Below are 19,815 nucleotides of genomic sequence, written 5' to 3'. Positions count from 1 at the left end.
CATTAAAATACACTCATTTGTAGCGTCGTTAATGTCATTAATTGCAATGGGCTGCTACAAAGTGGGCTTGTTGGTATCACTGTTAGTGTTATGATTCTGTTTTTCATGTCTTGAGGTGGCTCAATCCTCTATTTCGTGCTGGATACAAGCGCACTCTGGAAGAGGAGGATTTATACCCGGTTCTGGCGGAGGACAGCTCAGAAATATTGGGTTCGGAGCTGCAGAGGTACAATCACAACTGCTTTGTGTTCAGGGAAAACGACAAGGCTTTATTTCATAAAATAATAGCCTCTGACTCAGTAAAGTAACTTGTTCAAAGCCTTGATTTAATTTTCACATCACATTTGGCCAATTCCAAGTTCTTGCATTCCGTTGTTTAGTTTCAATGATAGTACTCCAGTGAGTCCGATTACGATCTGTGTTTAGATCTTATGATCTTAATTGAGTCTATAGGGACAATACTAAGTATAAGTGTAGGAGGCATACATTTTTACGAAAGCCGGAGCCTATCCTAGCTGACTGAAGGATCAAACCTAGGGGCAATTTAGTGTGTTTAATAGCCTACCCTGAATGTTTTTGGGATGTGGGAAGAAACCAGAGTGCCTTGGAGAACATGCAAACTCTAGACCAGGGGTCTCAAACTCAATTTACCTGGGGGCCGCTAGAGGCAAAGTCTGGGTGAGACTGGGCCGCATCAGGATTTCCACAAGAAAAGCGCTGATAAAACATTCCAACGTTATCAAATATCTTTATTTAAAAAAAATGAATTAAATAAATTAACTTAAAGATAAATAAAAAATAAAACAATCAGTAATAAAAAATAATAATAATAATGAGCATACAGTAGATATACAGTGGCTGGCTAAGTAGAGAAAACTAATTATTTTTATTCCGTTTCAAATGTCTCTATTAACAGCTCTTTAAATTTTAACTTTCTGAACTTGAATGGAACATTGAACATGAAATATTCTGGACACAACTTCTCTTACTTCTTGTTGCTAGAGACCTGGCAGCCCTTCTTTTCACACAGCTGAGTCACATTTGGCTTGAGGGAGGAAGCAGTGGAGACCCTCAATAGAGCTTAAAGATGCTCATCAGTAAGTCTGGACCTATATTTGGACTTATTGAAGTTCAAGGTGGAGAAGAGTTTCTCACACAAGTATGCGCTCCCAAAAAGGCACATGGTCCATTCTTCCTCACAATCATTGATGGGGCTCCATCAGTTGTTATTCCAACAAAGCTCTTCCATGGCAAACCGGCATTCTCAATGGCATCACACAGCTGGTGAAATAATTCCTTCGCGGTGGTCTGGCCATTCATTGGAATTACTGTGAGCAACTCCTCCATCACTTCAAAATTGTTATCAACACCACGGACATATATTGCGAGCTGGGCAGTGTCTGTGATGTCTGTGGTCTCATCAAGAGCCACTGAATATACACTGAAACATTGCGCTTTCTCACACAGTTGATCATAAATGTCACTTAACAGGTCAGAAATGCACTCTACCACGATGTTGGCAGAAAGGCTGATATGGTTGAACTGACTTTTCTTTTCTGGACAGACTATGTGCAGCCTGTAATATGCACTTTTTTGATAAATACACCTTCTGTCAATGGCTTTCTTGCTTTAGCAATGAGCTCACAAACGGCGTAGCTTGCTTCGACTGCTGCATTACTTTCTTTGGTAGCCTTCTTGAAGAAACCCTGTTGCCTCAGAAGACGTGTTTTAAGACTGTCAATCTGGTTGGATTTCTCATCTCCCTGGTATTTTTCGTACTCCTCAGCATGTCTCGTAGTATAATGACGTTTCAAATTGTATTCCTTGTGCACTGTTACTTTTTCAGTGCAAATGAGACACGTCGGGTTGCCCCTGTGCTCAACAAAGAAATATTGCACTCCCCACTTTTTTTGAAACTGTCTGTGCTCATCACTGACCTTTCTCTTCACGGCAGGCTTTGAAACAGACATCTCTGCGGCTGTAATATGTGTTTACACTTGGAATGAGTCTCGGATGGAACTTTTAACTTTCAGTCGCGCGGGTCTGTGGCGCGTGCGCACTTACGCTCTCCGATCGTATTGGATTACGGCAGCTCTCTGAGCCGAGCGGAGTGATCGGCCTCACGGCTTCCCCTCCGCCCAGCTGATTGGAGGAATGAATGAGTGAGCGAGGTACTGGACAGCCCGGCCAATGTCCCGCCCTCCAGAGCCGTATACCTCACCGTGATTGGTTCATCCAGCTCTGAACACAACAAGTGTCATTCATACCAATCTTGCGGGCCGCACGGACATTAATCTTTCATATTAAGACGCGGGCCGCAAATTATCGCCCCGGGGGCCCCAATTGGTCCGCCGGCCGCGAGTTTGAGACCCCTGCACTAGACAGTGAGGGCCCATGCAACGAGTCCTCGACACCAGAACTGTGAAGCTTACGCGCAAGCCACTTGGCTACTGGGACTCCTAAATAAGGTGCCTTGCAAAAGCATGCAGCCCCCTTTTCAACCTTTTGCCAAATAGGAATCCTCAAACAGAGATTTTTTTTGTCAAGAGTTAACATGGTTGACACTGTACAATAAAATTTCTTGAATATTTTAAACCTTAAATAATAAAAACATGAAAAGTGGGGCGTGCAATATTATTCGGCCCCCTTGCATTAATACTTTGTTGTGTCACTCTTACTGCAATTCCAGCAGCAAGACATTTGGGCTAAGTTTAACTTAAATGTTAGGTTTATCATTATTATAAATTTGTTTGAATTATAATCAATATTATTGTATGTGCTTGCAATGAAGAACGCTTTGCCTTATTTTGGATATTAAACATTACATATATGAAGGCTTTGCTTATTACGAATGATAGGTTCATCATTATTATAAATTGTTAAATCTTATGAATATATTAGCCAAAGAGACATCGGGGTCTTCAGATTCATCTGATCGGAGGCGCGTGTGGATCGATTCTCTTCTTGCAAGAATAAAAGGATATGATTTCAGATGCCTCCTTTATTGAAAGGTGAATTTGGGAATACTTATTGGTAAACATATCATTAAGTCTATCAGTTTGCACATCAAGCGACTGAAATTCTAGCTCATTCTTCCTTTCAAAACAGCCCAAGCTCAGAGTTTGTGAACAGCAGTCTTCAGCTCTGCCCATAGATTCTCAATAGGATTCAGGCCTGGACTGTGACTTGGCCATTCTAACACCTCGATTTGTTTATTTGTGAATCATTCCATGGCAGATTTGCCTTTGGTTTGGATTATTTTCGAGTTGGAAGATAAATCTCAATCCCAGTCCCAGTTTTTTTGCAGACACCAACCTCTTTTCTTGGTCCTCTATTTGGTTCCGTTCATCTTCTCATCAATTCTAACCATCTTTCCTGTCCCTGCTGAAGAAAAGCGGGCCCAAACCATGAGGCTGCCACCACCATGTTTGAAAATAGGGATTGCGTGTTCATGGTAATGAGCTGTTTTGCTTTTATGCCAAATATATTGTTTTGCATTATGGCCAAAAAGCTCAATTTGGGTTTCATCTGACCAGAACAGCTTCCTCCACAAGATAGATACAGTGGGGCAAATATTTAGTCAACCCCCAATTGTAAAGTTCTACCACCTATAAGTATTTGGTTACCTACAAACAAGCAAGATTTCTGGCTGTCAAAGAGGGCACTACTCGTTACTTGTATCAATAGCATCTGTTTAAACTCATTATCGGTAATGAGACACCTGTCCACAACGTCAGTCTCTCACACTCCAAACTCCACTATGGCCAAGACCAAAGAGCTGTCGAAGGACACTAGAGACAACATTGTAGAACTGCACCAGGCCGGGAAGACTGAATCTGCAATAGGTAAAACGCTTGGTGTAAAGAAACCAACTGTGGGAGCTATTATTAGAAAATGGAATACATACACGACCACTGATAATCTCCCTCCATCTTGGGCTCCATGCAAGATATCACCCCACAGCCTCAAAATGATAACAAGAACGGTGAGAAAAATCCCAGAACCACACGGGTGGACCTATTGAATGACCTCTTTAATCTTTTCAATTAGGATAACTTGACTAATGCCTTTTTTGCCCCACTGTATCTATACATATAGATTAATCTCTTGCCATTTTGCGGTTTAACTTTCACGTTTTCACTATTTCACAGATTATTTTAAATTATTTATTTATTTTTATTTTCTTATCTTTTATTTTTGTATTTTTGAGTTCATAAAAATGTGAAATTCCAAACTGAAACTCGAAAGCGGAAGCAACCCCATGTCTGCTAGGACTGAGAACTGATGAAAAATATGTATATTTTTTCACACATTATACCGCTACCTGTGGGAATCGAGCATGCGTCTGCCCGCAACAAAGTCAGGCGAGTAAACCTTCACAACACATCGTGGCTTATTATTATTAATGAGATGAATAAAGTCATCCAATCCAATTATTGGGGTCAATTTTATAAGGAAGTTAATATCCATGTCTTTGTAAGTGCAAAATATCAAATTATTCAATTTAAAAAAATAAATTCTGTATTTAGTCTTATAAGCTACTTTTTTGGACAAAAAAAATGAATTGAGGGAACGGCTTTTCTGCATAAAAACAACATGCACAAAACTGCATTCCGCCGTGGCACGATGACGTCATGACAATATGGCGCCGTGACATCACGGCGCAAGCGTTTGCAGCGGATATGGTCATTAATTTCAAAATAGTGAAAAGATAAATAGTTAAAATGCTAAAGAAAATACATTTTGACGTCCATGAATGAAATCCATCAAAAAACGTATCTTGCATTCAATGTGTAACGTTTCCGTCACTAGCATGGTCGGGTCCATGTTAACGAGGTGTTGATTGTAACGCGTTCAAGGAGAAGAATGCTATGCAGTCAATTCCTTGGAATTCATATAAAGGGAACTGATTAATCATGTGTCTTCGTCTCACTTTCAAACCGGAAGGAGTACAGTAATACCTTGACATACGAGTGCCCCGACATACCAGTTAAATTCCGAGCAAATATTTGCCTTGAGATACGAAACAAATTTTTAGATATGAGCATTTGAGACACCTGGTTGGCCAGGTGAGAGGCTGCTTATGATTTCACTGCACTGTCTCTGTCGCCGCATTTCCCTCTTGCAAAGATCACAACGAGCACTGGGCGGAGCGTTGCATTTTTTAGTGTTTTTGTTGTTGCATTAGTCAGTGCAAGAATTAAGGTTAACACTGGATCCGAAGGATAGGGGTATGATGACAATAAATATTAAGCACGAAGTAATCAAAAATCGAGCATATGCATGACTGAGCTAATACCTATGGAGAAGCAAGATGTTTGCCCCAAAAGCCGCGGTGGAATACATTAAACTCTTTGCATTGGTTATTGTATAAGAAAGTTTAAATTTAATGTAACGTAAGATTAAAACTTAGTGTGTGTATAGGAATCTAAGTTCATTTAGGTTAAATTTAAAGTTTGTTACGTTACGAGCGCATCTGTCAAGTGACTCTCACTCTCTCCCCACCATCCGCGAACCCCCTGTTGTATAGAAAAACGCCTCATTTTCTAATTAAAGATCATAACCACTAGATATTTTTCACTCTGTTAGTAGATGGAGAATCACAACCAATTTTTTGGCGAACAAATTATTTTTTATTTAGTTCATTTCTAATCAGACAGGCATTGTCGTCATCATTGACTTGACAAGAAGCCTAGTAGTCATTATACCCTCAGCTGCGTATGACAAAATTGTATAGTGCTTCTCAGCAGGTCCGCCATCTCAGGCAAGACCTGAATATGTCAGTTAAGGAACTGACATATTCAGACTTGTTAGCACTCCGCCACGATGGAAACATCGCATCACCTCTTGAGCGCCATCAATCCGGCGACTGCAAGTTGCCTCCCCGATGCTAACAAGAATAAAATGTATCACTTACGTCTCACTGTCTTCTTACTTACCCTCCCTCAGTTCGCCTGTAGAAGGCAGATCCACGCCAAAAATTGTGGGTAGTGGATCGGGCGTTTGTCAAAAAGATACTAGGAAGCGGGGCTCAGAGTGGTTGTTGTCGTAGCTTCGCTTAGCCGCAATGGCCGCCCGGCATCCGCTCCCCTGCCTCCTTTCTCTTCGCCGTCTACGGCGTACTTTGGGTGGGTTGGATATCCTCGGAGATCCCGGAGGTCTCCGGATGTTCTTGGGGATATCGAAGGTCAGTCCGTATTAAGTTGTGTAATTGGGTGTCTTGCCTTTCAACGAACGAACTGGAGAGCAATGAGCCGCTGCGCCCGAGCGCGCCGCCATCTTGAACTCTCATATATAATATAAATAAATATAAAATAAAATATGAAATAAATACTGCATAGTACATAAAAAATATTAACATTCTATGGGAAACGTTGATTTGAGATACGAGTAAACCGATATGCGAGCTCACCATTAAGCTTGTATCTCAAGGACCACTGTACCTGTGTAGAGGTGTCCCAGCGCTATCAACGAACACCGTCATGCTAAACTAATTTGCTAATAGTTTTATCTGCTTATTTTTCCTCTACTTTGAAACAAATGACCGTATCAGGCCCATTGTCTTGTGTTTTGGCGTCACGTCTTTGTCACCTTGCAGTTTTGTGCATGTCGTCTTTGTATGCGCATATAAGCCGTACCTTCGATTCAGTCATCGTTTTTTGTCCGACAAATTTGGCTTGCTTATACGTGAGTAAATACGGTATTAGAAAATGTAACTTTAGGACGCCTTGATCCTAAATCGAAAATAGAGCTCGTCAGCGGACTTCGGGAGCCTCGTGGTAACGGAGCTGGCGATGGAATTTCTCCACAAATATTTCAAAGCTATCGGCGACGTTACGGCAGATGTCATTGCCCTTTTCCAAAAATAGAGCACTTTGGGCTGCTAAGATGGCTCAGCGCCATGGTGGAACTGACGGTGGAATTCCTCCAGAAATGTTTAAAAGCCTCACAGTGGATGCTATTGCCCTTGTCCGAAAATAAAGCCCTTGGGGTGGAGGGGATGTCTGGACGACCCCACCGGGAACGTAGAAATTCAGATTCCATTAAAGTCCAGGCAACGGCCTGACTTCGTTGCACTTATCCGAAAATAGAGCTCTAATTTCCCCCCAAACAATGACGGCAATAGAATGAACAATGTGGTCTTAGTACCTTGAGAAATGAGCTAGAAACTTTCAAATTGGCCCACACTTTGAAGCAAAGTGTCCCAGAGATTGATGACAACATGGTCGTAGCCGCGGAATAAGGCAATCTTGACAGTTTCATGCCCTTGACAAAAGCATATTGTACCAAAATAGAAATAGCGGTCACAACTCCCAACATCTTCCGTGTCCGCCAAAAACCCCTCGCAAAAGTTCCTCTACCTCTCCTGAAGATTCCATCGATGATCCAATAGAATTGTTCTAGAATCTGGAAAAAAAGACATCTGCATTTAAATAAATTAGAGACAAATTATTTTCACTTTGAGTATAGCAGTATTTACAATGTACAAGTAGAATATATTTAGATATTTATACATTAGTGTTTTCATGAGCTTATAGCTGTAATAATTACTACATTTGATAATTGTACTTTTGTGCTTTTTTATTTCTGTATCGGCACGAATTCATGTAACATGGTACTAATAATAGGGGGGGATCTACTTATGTTCAGTAATACCTTGAGATACGAGCCTAATGCGTTCCAGGACTGATAGGTTCACCAATAGGCATTTCCAAACAGGGACCAAGCTGTCAATGTCTTAATATTAAGACATTAATATACTCCTATCTCAAAATTTTCCTATAGAAATAGACGAAATACAAATAAATCTGTTCCTAGCCTCTGAAAAAAAAAACAGGATATTATAGTGGAAAAATATTTGTATTGGTTCTAATTCACCATATACTAATAGAATAACATAACTATCTAGTGGTTATGATGTTCAATACTAAAATGAGTGTGCAGAGGGGAAAGAGCGAGAAAGCGAGAGAAAACACGTTCGTAACATAAACATAAATTGGACTTAAATAAACGTTTATTTCGATACACACACTTGAAAATAAATTTGTATTTTTACTTGACGCTACACTTAATTTTGTTTTAATTTGTTACTTTTCTTGGCTCTTTTTACCTCATTTACACCTTTACTTTTAGTCAGAGTTTTTAAAAGGAACCTATCTAGTGTTGTTTGCCGTTGCCCCCCCCTTTAAAATATTATGAAACTTACACACACAATGGTCTTCACAATAGGGTAACATTCCTCGTATTGGCGAGCCAACTTGCTGCTTCCCCGTGCCTCAACAAAGTATCTATGTATTTCAGTTTCAGCCAGACTCATTCTGAAGGGTTCAGCTGGTGTCGTTTTCAGATGCTTGCCTTGCTTTCAAGTTAATGTAGATTCCGCTGGCTCTTTGGCACATTAAATCAATCTCCTCCCAACTATTTAACATTTTACCATATTAAAGGAAGGCTCTTCATCTCGTAATGAATGTCACTGCGCAGCTTGGAAATGATGATTAGCCCTTCATCGCGCGGGCTTGCTTTGGACCTCTTGTTTTCCCCCTTAATTTTGCACTAATTAATGCCAAAAATACAAACTGTACTGCCGATGCTCGAAGATATCTTTATGCGAGGAAAATGTGGCGAGAAACTCAGAGCGATGTTGTTCTTATAGACAGCCTCTATCATACTTGGCCACCTGGTGGTCCCATAGGGAGCCCTCTCGTGTGCTCGGATCTCAAATTTCTCATGTTGGGACACAAGTGTGTCAAGGTATTACTATTATAGTCAACATAGATAAGTCGTCAGCATGAATAAGTTCTGACATAAATACGCAAATACAAAAGGGACTAAAGTGGTTAACAGCTGATGGATGGAGCTTTAGTGCAAATACATGTATGATAAGTTTGGATTAGTTCTTCATAAGTGCAGAACTCGAGTTGAGTATGGTGACGACATTTTGGGAAGAAGCTGTTCTTTAGTCTGTTTGTCTCGGCTGTTATGGTCCCGCAGCCCCTGTCTGGGGGCAGCAGTCTGAAGCATTGGAAGCCAGGATGTGTATTGTCTATGACTGTTGCAACCGGCTAATCCTGACGTCATGGTACAAACGAGACATTCTTCAAGCCTAAAGAAAACTAACAGACTATATTATCTTACTATCAGGGGATCTACCAATAGTACCTAATTCAATGTAAAATATGCTTCTACTGATGAAAAATCCAAGTTATGATACCTCTTCTGGAACAAATTAATTTCATCACTGGGCTGCATTGAAATCATTTTCTACGGTTGCCTATTCACCACTGGGACCCTGCTTCCTTTATCTCGCTAGAACCGCTGACTGCTTTTGTCTTCTGCTTTGTGGCTTGTGTGTCATTCCAACTGGCTCGTCGCCGCTAATTGTGTCGGCTTTCGCCCCCCCCCCTCTTTCTTTTAATGCTACTAGTTGAGTTTGTCTGTGCGCTAATCTAAGGTTGGGGCCGCTGTTGTATTTTCATTGCCGCTTTGCTCGGACCATTCCTGTGCACAGACCGCTGGTGGCATTGAATTCTAACGCCCACCTTTCCCCTTTAATGGTTGAGGCTGGAGAGTTCCTTTGTAATGATGGTGATATTTTCGTTTGCAAACCCTATCCTATCCCTTAGTGGTTTTTGACCTTTGTGGCAGTAGTCTCTCATCTCATTTTTTTAACTGCTTTATCTTCACTAGGGTCGTGGAGGGTGCTGGAGCCCATCCCAGCTGACTTTGGGCCAGAGGCAGGGGACACCCAAAATTGTTAGCCAGACAATCGCAGGGCACAAAGATACAAACAACCATTCACTTATACCTAGGCAATTTAGAGCGTCCAATCAGCCTACCATGCATGTTTTTGGAATGTGGGAGAAAACCGGAGTACCCGGAGAAAACCACGCAGGCGAGAACATTCTAACTCCACACAGGAGGACTTATCTGGATTTGTATTAGTAGTCATTGAGGTAATAATTCAAGGAAACCAATAACACATAACCACAACCCATAGATGGACGTTTCTTGATAAAAAAGTAGTGAACCTTCACCTCTTTGCAGCTTCAAGATTTGCGGCTTCAGTACATTGCTTTTTTTTAATATTAAGTTGAAAAAAGCGTTCAGAAAAATGTTAAAATTCACACTGAAACTCAGAAGCAGAAGACGGAATAAAAAATGGCAGAAGAAGCCATTTTCACCGTAAAAGAATCATATTAAAAAGCAGGGAATGACGACATCTTGCCTTTTCCTATTTAATTTCTCGTCGCGCCTATCACCTGTAGAAAAAGACTATGCCAAGCCTATTTCAGCTTTGTTTGGATTTAGAATTGCCGTTGAAAATGCTGCCTAAGCGTCCTATATCGAAGGTTTATATAAGTGCATTTGCATGTTTAAGGCTTGTATAAGTAACCAGCATTGAACATAAAAAACATTTAATAAAATGGAAAGAATACATACAGTACTGTTAACATACTTTAGAGAGATGGAGAGAGAGATTTACTAGAAACTGGCCGAAAGACGCTATCTAATGACGTTTGCACAGTTTTCTTCTTTTTTTTCATCATAAATCCGGTAAGCACTGTATGGCATCATTCAATTTATTTGCAACCTTTGTGCTGTTCTATCCTTCTGTTTATAAATGGCACAGACGGTCGAACGATTCAAGTTGTATTCCCGTGTAACGCTCCCCACTTTTTGACACGCATCAAGCTTCTTTATTATTGCCACTTTCGTTTCAAATGAAATGGCTTGCCTCTTCCTTTCACCTCCCTCCCCAGAATTCTTTCTCTTTTCACCGAGCATATTGAATAATGGATGCACGAGATATTTAATGATAGAAATGAAAAAGGTTATTTGCGCTCTGGAGATACGTCATGCACTTCTGCACTGCAACGAACTGGGCAAAGGAAGGTGAATGCTGAGTGAGCTGAGCTCTCACAGCGCCAGGCGTCTGTATTAGCGGCGGAAAGAAGCACTACTCGGAAAAAGGCGCACAATACAAAATCGAATTTACGAACGTTTTTCGACAAACACAATTTGCAGAGATGTTCGCAACTTGAAAGTTCGTAAGTATGGGAGCGTCTGTACTTAAAGTATTTACAATTGTTTTTATTTATAGATTATATTTAGATTTGAATACATTATTATGTTAATACGCCTAAAACTGTAGTATTTAATAAATACATTTGCTAATTGAACTAGTATACTTTTTTCGTATAGGGGCAAAAAATGTACGGTCTGTAGTAATAAAAAGGGTGATTCTAGTTCGTTTTTTTGATTATTGCAGCCTTGTATCGTCTACGTTATCCACGATATTTCAGGAATTAAGGTACAATCTAAAACACCTTCCCGTTTGCTTCACAGATATTGGTATCATGAGGTGCAAGAGGCTACCAAAGAACTTCGGAAGCCAAAACTCACATCAGTCATCATTCGATGTTATTGGAAATCCTATTCGGTACTGGGAGTGTTTACCCTTATTGAGGTCAGTTTTTAAGTTTGATAAAGGGAAAGACATCTGTATCATGAGCTTACCTTGTGAAAAAAACTAAGAATTGTTTTTATTGTAATTGCAGAAAAAGTAGATCTAGGAGGTGGCTCCCCCTAAAAGAGGCAGACAATTTATCAATGCATTCTGTGATGCTTCACCACTTGGCGACTTCACTACATCATGTTTTTTTTTTAACTCGAGTACCGTATTTTATTCAAGTATAACGTGCAATTTCTTATCCCAAGATTTTCAGAGGTTTCCACCTCCGCCATTTTAAATTTTCCTTTCTCAAGCCAACTCTCGTCACGCCCGAGATTTCAGGCGCGAAGAGAAGGCAAGATGGCGGACTGCACACACACGCACACACACACACACACACGAGCAGCGTTCTGTCAGTGTTCCAAAAATGTATTAAAACTGCGCCCGGGGAAAAGGCTCCGATGACGGGGCACGGAGTATAAACTGCCCACGCACGGGATCGGGCACGAAGGATAAGCAGCCCCAGGAAAAGGCTCCGATGACCGGGCCGGGCATGGAGGATAAACTGCCACGGAGGATAAGTGTGCCCCGATACAGAAGAAAACTGGGCGGGTGTGGCAAATAAACACTCGGATCCCTCCTGACTGCCGCCTAACTGTCGACGCACCCGATCTCTTTGGCCCCTCTCATAGGTGTTGAGCTCATGTGAGTGGGAACCCACGTCGCCTCTTCGGGGTTTTGCAACTAAGCGCTCTCAATCACGCCTCTCCGGCTGGGTCCAGAGTGGACCCCGGTGACCCACGTCCGGGCGAGGGAAGATGTCGTCCAATAGTGTTCCTCATCATAAGAGGACGTCCTGGCGGCTGACTGGTTAGCGCATCGGCCTGGGTGACGGGTTCAAATCCTGGTCAGTCCACCTGTGTGGAGTTTGCATTTTCTCCTGCGTGGGTTTCTCCGGGTACTTTGGTCTACTCCCACATTCCAGAAATATGCATGGTAGGCTGATTGGACACTCTAAATTGCCCGTAGGTATGAGTGTGTGTGAATGAATAGCTGTGCCCTGCGATTTCATGGCTGCCAATTCATGGTGCCCCCTCCCTTCTGGCGAGGAGTAAGCTCGGATTGGCTCCAGCACCCCTTGCAGTTCAGAAAATGAGTTGAGATGAAACGAGTATCTGATTTTTAAATATTCTCATCTCATATCGTTTTCTGAACTGCTTTATCGTCATCAGGGTCGCAGTGGATGAAGCCAATCCCAGCTGTCTCTGGACCAGAGGTAGAGGACACCCTGAATCGGTAGCCAGCCGGTCGTAGTGCACATGGAGACGGACAACCACGCACACTCATACCTATACTTAGGGGCAATTTAGAGTGATCAATCAGTCCTACCATGCATGCAATTTGGGAAGAAAACCGGCATAACCGGAGGAAATCGACGCAGGCCCGAAGAGAATATGCAAACTCCACACAGATAACATGATCTGGATCTGAACCAGGACCCCAGAGCTGTGAGGCCGACGCACCAACCACGCACGCTCTAGTGTTTTTGATACACAATCATACCTCTACTTATCAAATCAATTACTTCCAGAACTTTTTTCCTAACTTGCATTTCCCCACCCGTTTTTTCCCCACGTTGGCCTACATTTACATACAAAGTAAACAACTATGGATCGGCATTGTTTTGCAAAGAAAAGGCGACCGTTCACAATCGACATGAAGCGCAATGTAATTGAAAAATATGAGAGTGGGGTACATGTTAGCGAGCTTGCTACGAGAGGAATCCGTCAACCATATCCACCATACTTAAGCAGGAGGACGCAATTGAGGAGAAGAGGCTTTCCGAAGGACTAACTATAATTTCCCACCGGCACAGTGACATTCACGACAAGATGGAGAGCCCTCTTTTATTGGGGATAAAAGAAAAACAGTTAGCAAGAGATCGCGTGACCGAGTCAACCATATGTGAAAAAGCCAGCGGAATTAACATTGATTTGATAACTACGAAAGGAGAGCCTTCAACACCTTCAGAACCCTTTAAAGCGAGTCATGGCTGGTTCAAAAAAAATAAGAGATCTGGAATACACTCGGTAATCAGACACGGGGTAGCGGCAATTTCCAATTCGAAAGCCGCGGTGGTATTCATCAAGACATTTGCCTCAATTATCACCTAGAAAAGTTACATCCCCTGCAAGTGTTCAACTGCAATGAAAATTGTCCTTTTTGGAAAAAGATTCCCAGGCTGACATTCATCGTGGCAGAGGAAAAAGGCATTACCGGGGCATAAGCCTATGAAGGACCGCTTAACTCTAGCTTTGTGTGCCAATGCCAGCGGTGACTATAAAATTAAGCAGCTACTGGTATACAATGCGGAGAACCCGCATGCTTTCAATAGACTCAACATCAAGAAAGAAAACCTACAAGTTATGTGGGGCGCTAATTCTAAAGCTTGGATTACGCGTATTGTGATGAAATTTGTGTGCATCATTATCGAAATATTTTGAAGGGGAGGCAAAAACGAACAACTCTTGATGCGTTTGTTTTGAAGATTCTGGCAAAACGTCCGGGTGGGGTCAACTCGTAGAACTAAGGTAAAAAAGATTAAAACAAAATTAGAATTTAGTTTTGTGTGAAGTTACATTAAAGGTTGAGTGTCTGTATATATTTATCCAAGCTAATTTAAATTTGTTTGTTCATTTACGAGTGCTGTGGATAAAGTCCCCCGAAACAACCCGAAATTGTCGATGCCGATGTAACAGAAGAGAAACAAAGGCTTGGAGTGATGCATGTTGCGAGTTACAATGGATTGTGGATGACTGCTCAAGTGTTGTCCAACATCGTTGTTCGAGCTTTCCCCCAAGATGGAATCAAGTTCCCGGAATACAAAACTCTGATTGACAGTGGAGCATAGCATGTTGAACGCCGAACTCTTTATATCAGATATAGACACAACGTGTGTACCTTTTTTCTCAATAAAGCACTATCAAACTTAGTTTTGCTCATGGTGTCTTTAAAAAAACACGCTAGCAGCTGGCCTAGCATCTGCTATCGGCTACCATAACATAAGCTAGCGGCTAGCATAACAAATGCTAGTGGCTAGCATAAGATACGCTAGCCTGGTGTCATGGCTAGCCTTTTCCGACGAAGCGCGTTATGTATTGACAAAAAATCTGAAAATATACCCACAACAAAGACGGCGCCCTACCAGACGGTGCGTTTTATACGTGTGAAAATACGGTATTCATTGTTTGGTCAAATACTTTCTCAATTATAAAAGGTCAAATAATTTTGCCATTTTTAATTACCTAAATACTTTGAGCAACCATATTGTTTTTCAACCTGGCCATTTCTACATGGTGTTGTCTGTCCCTTTTAGGCAACTGAAAGCCATTCATCAAGCATATATTAACAGATAGAAATGTTTTAACACAGATTAGAATCTGCACATTCAGAGTGAGTTAGTTTGACAAGCACTTGACTCTTAATTTAATCTTCCTTTCTTCTTTGCCAGGAGGTGATTAAGGTGGTCCAGGTAGTCCTTTTAGGTTACATGATTCGATACTTTGAGGATTATGACCCAGACAATCAAGAAGCCTTAAAAGAGACCCTTGGGTACGCAGCCGGTCTGTCAATTTGCACTATCGGCTTAGCTTTGCTGCACCACGTCTACTTCTTCCATGTGCAGAGATGTGGCATGAAAATCCGAGTGGCCATGTGTCACATGATCTATAAAAAGGTACCTATACTTTTAATGAAAAAACAGGGCTCAAGGCTGATTGTTCAAAAATACATAGCAAGTGCTGCAAAGAGACATTTAATATTGTATTTTACTTTACTCTGTGCAAGGCAAAGCAAGAGCATCGCTCAAACCATATAGGTAAATATAAATGTAACGATTACTTGTATATTGACAATAAAAGCTTTCAAGTCATGAATCAATTTATAAAAAGTGTATCTACATTCATGTACAAAAGTAGTGGGAAGGACAACATACTTATTTAATTCCACTTCAAAGATTAAACAATTATAATAATATTCGATTCTTCCATTTCTATATAATTGCTAACATTTTCATTGAAAAGGTTCATTCCTGTGGACAGACTTCAAATTTACAGTCATCCACATGTACACATTTCTCATGTTTCTTAAATTTAGATTTTTGCACATCTTCACATACACATTCTCTCCTTTGCCTCATAAAAAAAAATATTTTTTGGCAGTTTCCTCAACTGAACCAATGTTCTGAAGAATTTTAATTTGACAATTCTTTTTTACCATTTTTTTTAATTGTCCTATGATATTTTGCTTAGTCTTATTGTTGTTTACTGTTTTGTTCCCAAAATTAGGCTTTATGTCTTAGCTGTAATGCAATGGGAAAGATCACCACTGGCCATATTGTAAACCTGCTTTCCAATGATGTCAACAAGTTTGATGAAGTAAGTAAGTCTCACAATTAATGTAATGAGATGCACACATTCTGTGCATTCTGTGTCAGGAATCAGTCTCATGGGTTGTACATGAAATGTTTTCTTCCAGTGCTTGACGTGTTATGACGTAAGGATACTGATTTGCTTTTTCACATGATTTGTGTTTTACAATAGGTGACAATATTTCTGCACTTTCTGTGGGTGGGGCCCTTGCAGGCGGCAGCCGTCGTGGGCCTCCTATGGCTGGAGATTGGGCCATCTTGCCTTGCTGGCATGGTGGTTCTCATGTTCCTAATGCCAATGCAGACACTGTTCGGGAGGTTGTTTTCCAAATTCAGGTAACATCTCCAACAATTATGCCGCCTGATGGTGTAGTGCAGGGGTCGAGAAACTTTTTGACAAAGAGAGCCATAAACAATACATATTTTCAATCATTATTCCTTGAGAGTAATACTCAGAATTTAAAAGTAAAAATAAATGAAAAAGTGTGCATTTATTAACCATTTCACCACTTTGAGAGTAAAGAAAAAGTCAGAATTGTTTTACGAAGAGTCTAATGAAGAAAATGTATGATTAAAAAGGCACAAAGGCACTAGGGATAGTGTTGGCGCCATAGTGCCGGTGTGATGCTCCCATTGGTGCGTCCCTTAGGTTTCTCTAACGGTTCCCATATTTTACTATGGGTTAGGGGAGAGCCATATACCGCTGCCCTACACCATCAGGTGGCTACGCAACAAATGACAATTTTTAAAAAAATAAATGTGTATATATATATATATCTATATCTATATCTATCTATCTATCTCTATATATATATATATATATATATATATATATATATATATATATATATATATATATATATATATATATATATATATATATATATATATATATATATATATATATATATATATATATATATATATATATATATATATATATATATATATATATATATATATATATATATATATATATATATACATATATATATATATATATATATATATACATATACATATATATATATATATATATACATATATATATATATATATATACATATATATACATATATATATATATATATACATATATATATATATGTGTATATGTACATATGTATATATGTACATATGTATATATGTACATATGTACATATGTATATATGTACATATGTACATATGTACATATGTACATATGTACATATGTACATATGTACATATGTACATATGTACATATGTACATATGTACATATGTACATATGTACATATGTACATATGTACATATGTACATATATATGTGTGTGTGTGTGTGCGCGTGTGCGCACGTACGTACGCACGCACATACCGGACAGACGGATAGAGATAGACGGATAGATGATAGACGGATAGATGATAGACGGGTAGACGGGTAGACGGGTAGAGGACCAGAGGACCGGAGGACCAGAGGACCGGAGGACCGGATTGACGGATAGGGATATAATTCATTTTCCTCCAAACACATGAACCTGAGTTTCTACCAAAAAGGTCTGGCAGTGCGGGATCTGAGTCAATTACCTGAAAAGAAAACATATTCCAACATCTTGGTTTAGAAGGACACAAAGAGGTAGCTTAAAGATTTCTGCTGTCAGTTTCCACTTTGAGTAACTGAAGAAATGGAAGACCGCAGGCACCGTTTAAGTTAAGGCAGAGGCAAAGGATGGTGAGAACAGTCAAAATCAATCCACAGACAAGCTCCAAAGATATCTGAAATCTCCCTTTTTTGTATCTATTTTAGAGAGATTTCTTAAAAACAGGATAAAGTTATGGTCTCACAGATCTGTGATCAACAAAAGTACATTACAAAACTACTTACGAAATTAATTGGCTCCAGAACTGTTTTTTGTAAGTTGAAAATGTCCATATGCCGCACCCACAAAATTGCCTTAAAAGTGGAATTTTACAATTTCTCGCGTGCTAGCCACAGTTTTCACTTTGATATTCATGGTTTTAAAAGGGGGGGGAAAATGTGTTACTTTGAAGGGAAAATCTTAAGAAAAACCATCGCACCTGGTATTTCTGAGATACTATATGAATTAAAAGCACATTATTAGGGTCAATATCATAACGACATTAATAGGCCTGTCTTCGTGAATGCTAAATATCAAATTGAGTCATATTGAATTTGAAAAAAGGTACCGAACTTTCACACCTATTAAACGCCAATGTCCTTTCAATGGCCCTATGCTATGTATTGACAAAAAAAAAGAAAATTTTCCGTTTTTCTTTTTTTTTGTCAATACATAGGGCCATTGAAAGGACATTGGCATGACACAAGGCTAGGATATGTTATGCTACCAGCTAGCATACGTATGTTATGCTAGCCGCTAGCGTACGTTATGCAGCTGCTAGCATATGTTAGGCTAGCCCCTAGCATGTTTTTTTAAAGACAGCACGAGCAAAACTAAATTTGATAATGCTTTAATGAGGTAAAAGGTACACTGAAATAAAGAGTTCGGTGTTCAACATGCTAGTCTCCAATATCAGTCAAAGTTGTGTATTCTGGGAACTTGATTGCAGTTTTGGCGAAAGCTCGAACAACAGTGAACATCAGCCCAGTCATCCACAATCCATTGTAACTCATGACATGCATCACTCCCAAACCTTTGATTCTCCTCGCTGGTATTTCAGCATCGACAATTAATTCCAAATCGACTTGTAACTCGTGCGACGCTGCCTGCCCAATGTACTATGTTGGCATCCCAGCATTCATCACTCCCAAGCCTTTAGCAAAACTGTCAAATTGTATTCGATCCATGGCTTCGGGACATTTTCCAAGCGTTCACACCCGCACTCTGTTGTCATTCACGTCAACTATTTCCTCTGTATAGCTCTAATATGCTGTATTGAGTGTTTTCGAGGTTTAAAAGTGCTGCTGCCAGCACACGGAACTCAACTGCCTTGTGGCTGATCGCACGACTCCAACACTTTTTCTGGATATTTTTTCCACCAAGTCGGAAATTTCGTAAAATGTCTCCATCATTTTTTAAAACTTTATTTGTGCTTTTGGAATGGTGGATGTTACCTCCTCAGCCACATTCTCAGTGAATTCCTCATGTGTGGTGAGTGTTGCATTAACTCCTGCTCTGGTCAGAGTTCGTTTTGGTGCCCCTCGACCAACTCGTTAACTGAGAGTCTGTCAAAGAAACTCGGCAGGCCACGGCTTTTCTCCGTGCACAAGTTCAAACACAAAATGATGCATGGCGGTAAAAAAACAACATAATCTTGAAACATAGCATGAATTTAAGTGCACAAAAACGAACGGCGGTCTAGGAAACTTGAAGAGTTGCTGTGAGACAGCCAACGAGAGCCCAGTAGAGTAAAGTGGAATTATTAAGTAAGAAGAAATGCATCTGCGACAATTTCCAAATAAAATAATGGATGAAGGAAATGTCTTAACATGTTTGTAATTTGTATCTTGAGGCACTCATTTGCATCTCAAAAGTTTTGTAACCTGAAAATGTCTTAGCTAGAGCCATTCGTAAGGAGAGGCACATTGGGGCATATAAGTATTTAGTCAACCACCAATTGTGCAAGTTCTCCTACTTGAAAAGATTAACGAGGACTTAACAGGGTCACCCGAAAGCATTCCCAAATACACGCAAAAATAAAACAGACATCTGACTCGTAACCGGTGTCTTGCAAGAGACGTCCCAGTAAATTTACAGTATATTCAGGTACTACTAACACAAACATTTTACACCTTTGTCCATTCGGATCTCTTTTCCAGACCGGAATTGTTTCCGAAACGGCAGTATCCTGACCACCTTGCCGTCGTTACAAAGATCTTCCTTGTAGCTTAGCACCTGGAATATCCATTTTAATTGCCGTTTTACAAGTTCTAGTATCACACAAAAATTCCAATTGAATTCCTTTCACGAAAAATGTGATC

The 19,815-nt window shown here is 40.2% G+C and overlaps 1 protein-coding gene across 3 annotated transcripts in view; it reads left to right on the top strand.

The window, feature by feature from the left end:
• Positions 1-19,815, top strand: part of abcc4 (ATP binding cassette subfamily C member 4 (PEL blood group)) — a 91,401-nt gene that overhangs the window by 450 nt on the left and 71,136 nt on the right. For all 3 annotated transcript variants that reach the window (XM_077714170.1, XM_077714164.1, XM_077714176.1), the window contains exons 2-6: positions 116-226; positions 11,347-11,467; positions 14,964-15,188; positions 15,799-15,888; positions 16,054-16,217. In XM_077714170.1, coding sequence (XP_077570296.1) covers positions 116-226; positions 11,347-11,467; positions 14,964-15,188; positions 15,799-15,888; positions 16,054-16,217 — 711 coding nt within the window. The remainder of the gene's footprint in view (positions 1-115; positions 227-11,346; positions 11,468-14,963; positions 15,189-15,798; positions 15,889-16,053; positions 16,218-19,815) is intronic.

The sequence above is a fragment of the Stigmatopora nigra genome, chromosome 1, assembly GCF_051989575.1.
Source record: "Stigmatopora nigra isolate UIUO_SnigA chromosome 1, RoL_Snig_1.1, whole genome shotgun sequence".
NCBI classification, from domain to species: Eukaryota; Metazoa; Chordata; class Actinopteri; order Syngnathiformes; family Syngnathidae; genus Stigmatopora; species Stigmatopora nigra.
The sequence above is the reverse complement of the archived record's forward strand: the minus strand, read 5'-3'. Positions and strand labels throughout refer to the sequence as shown.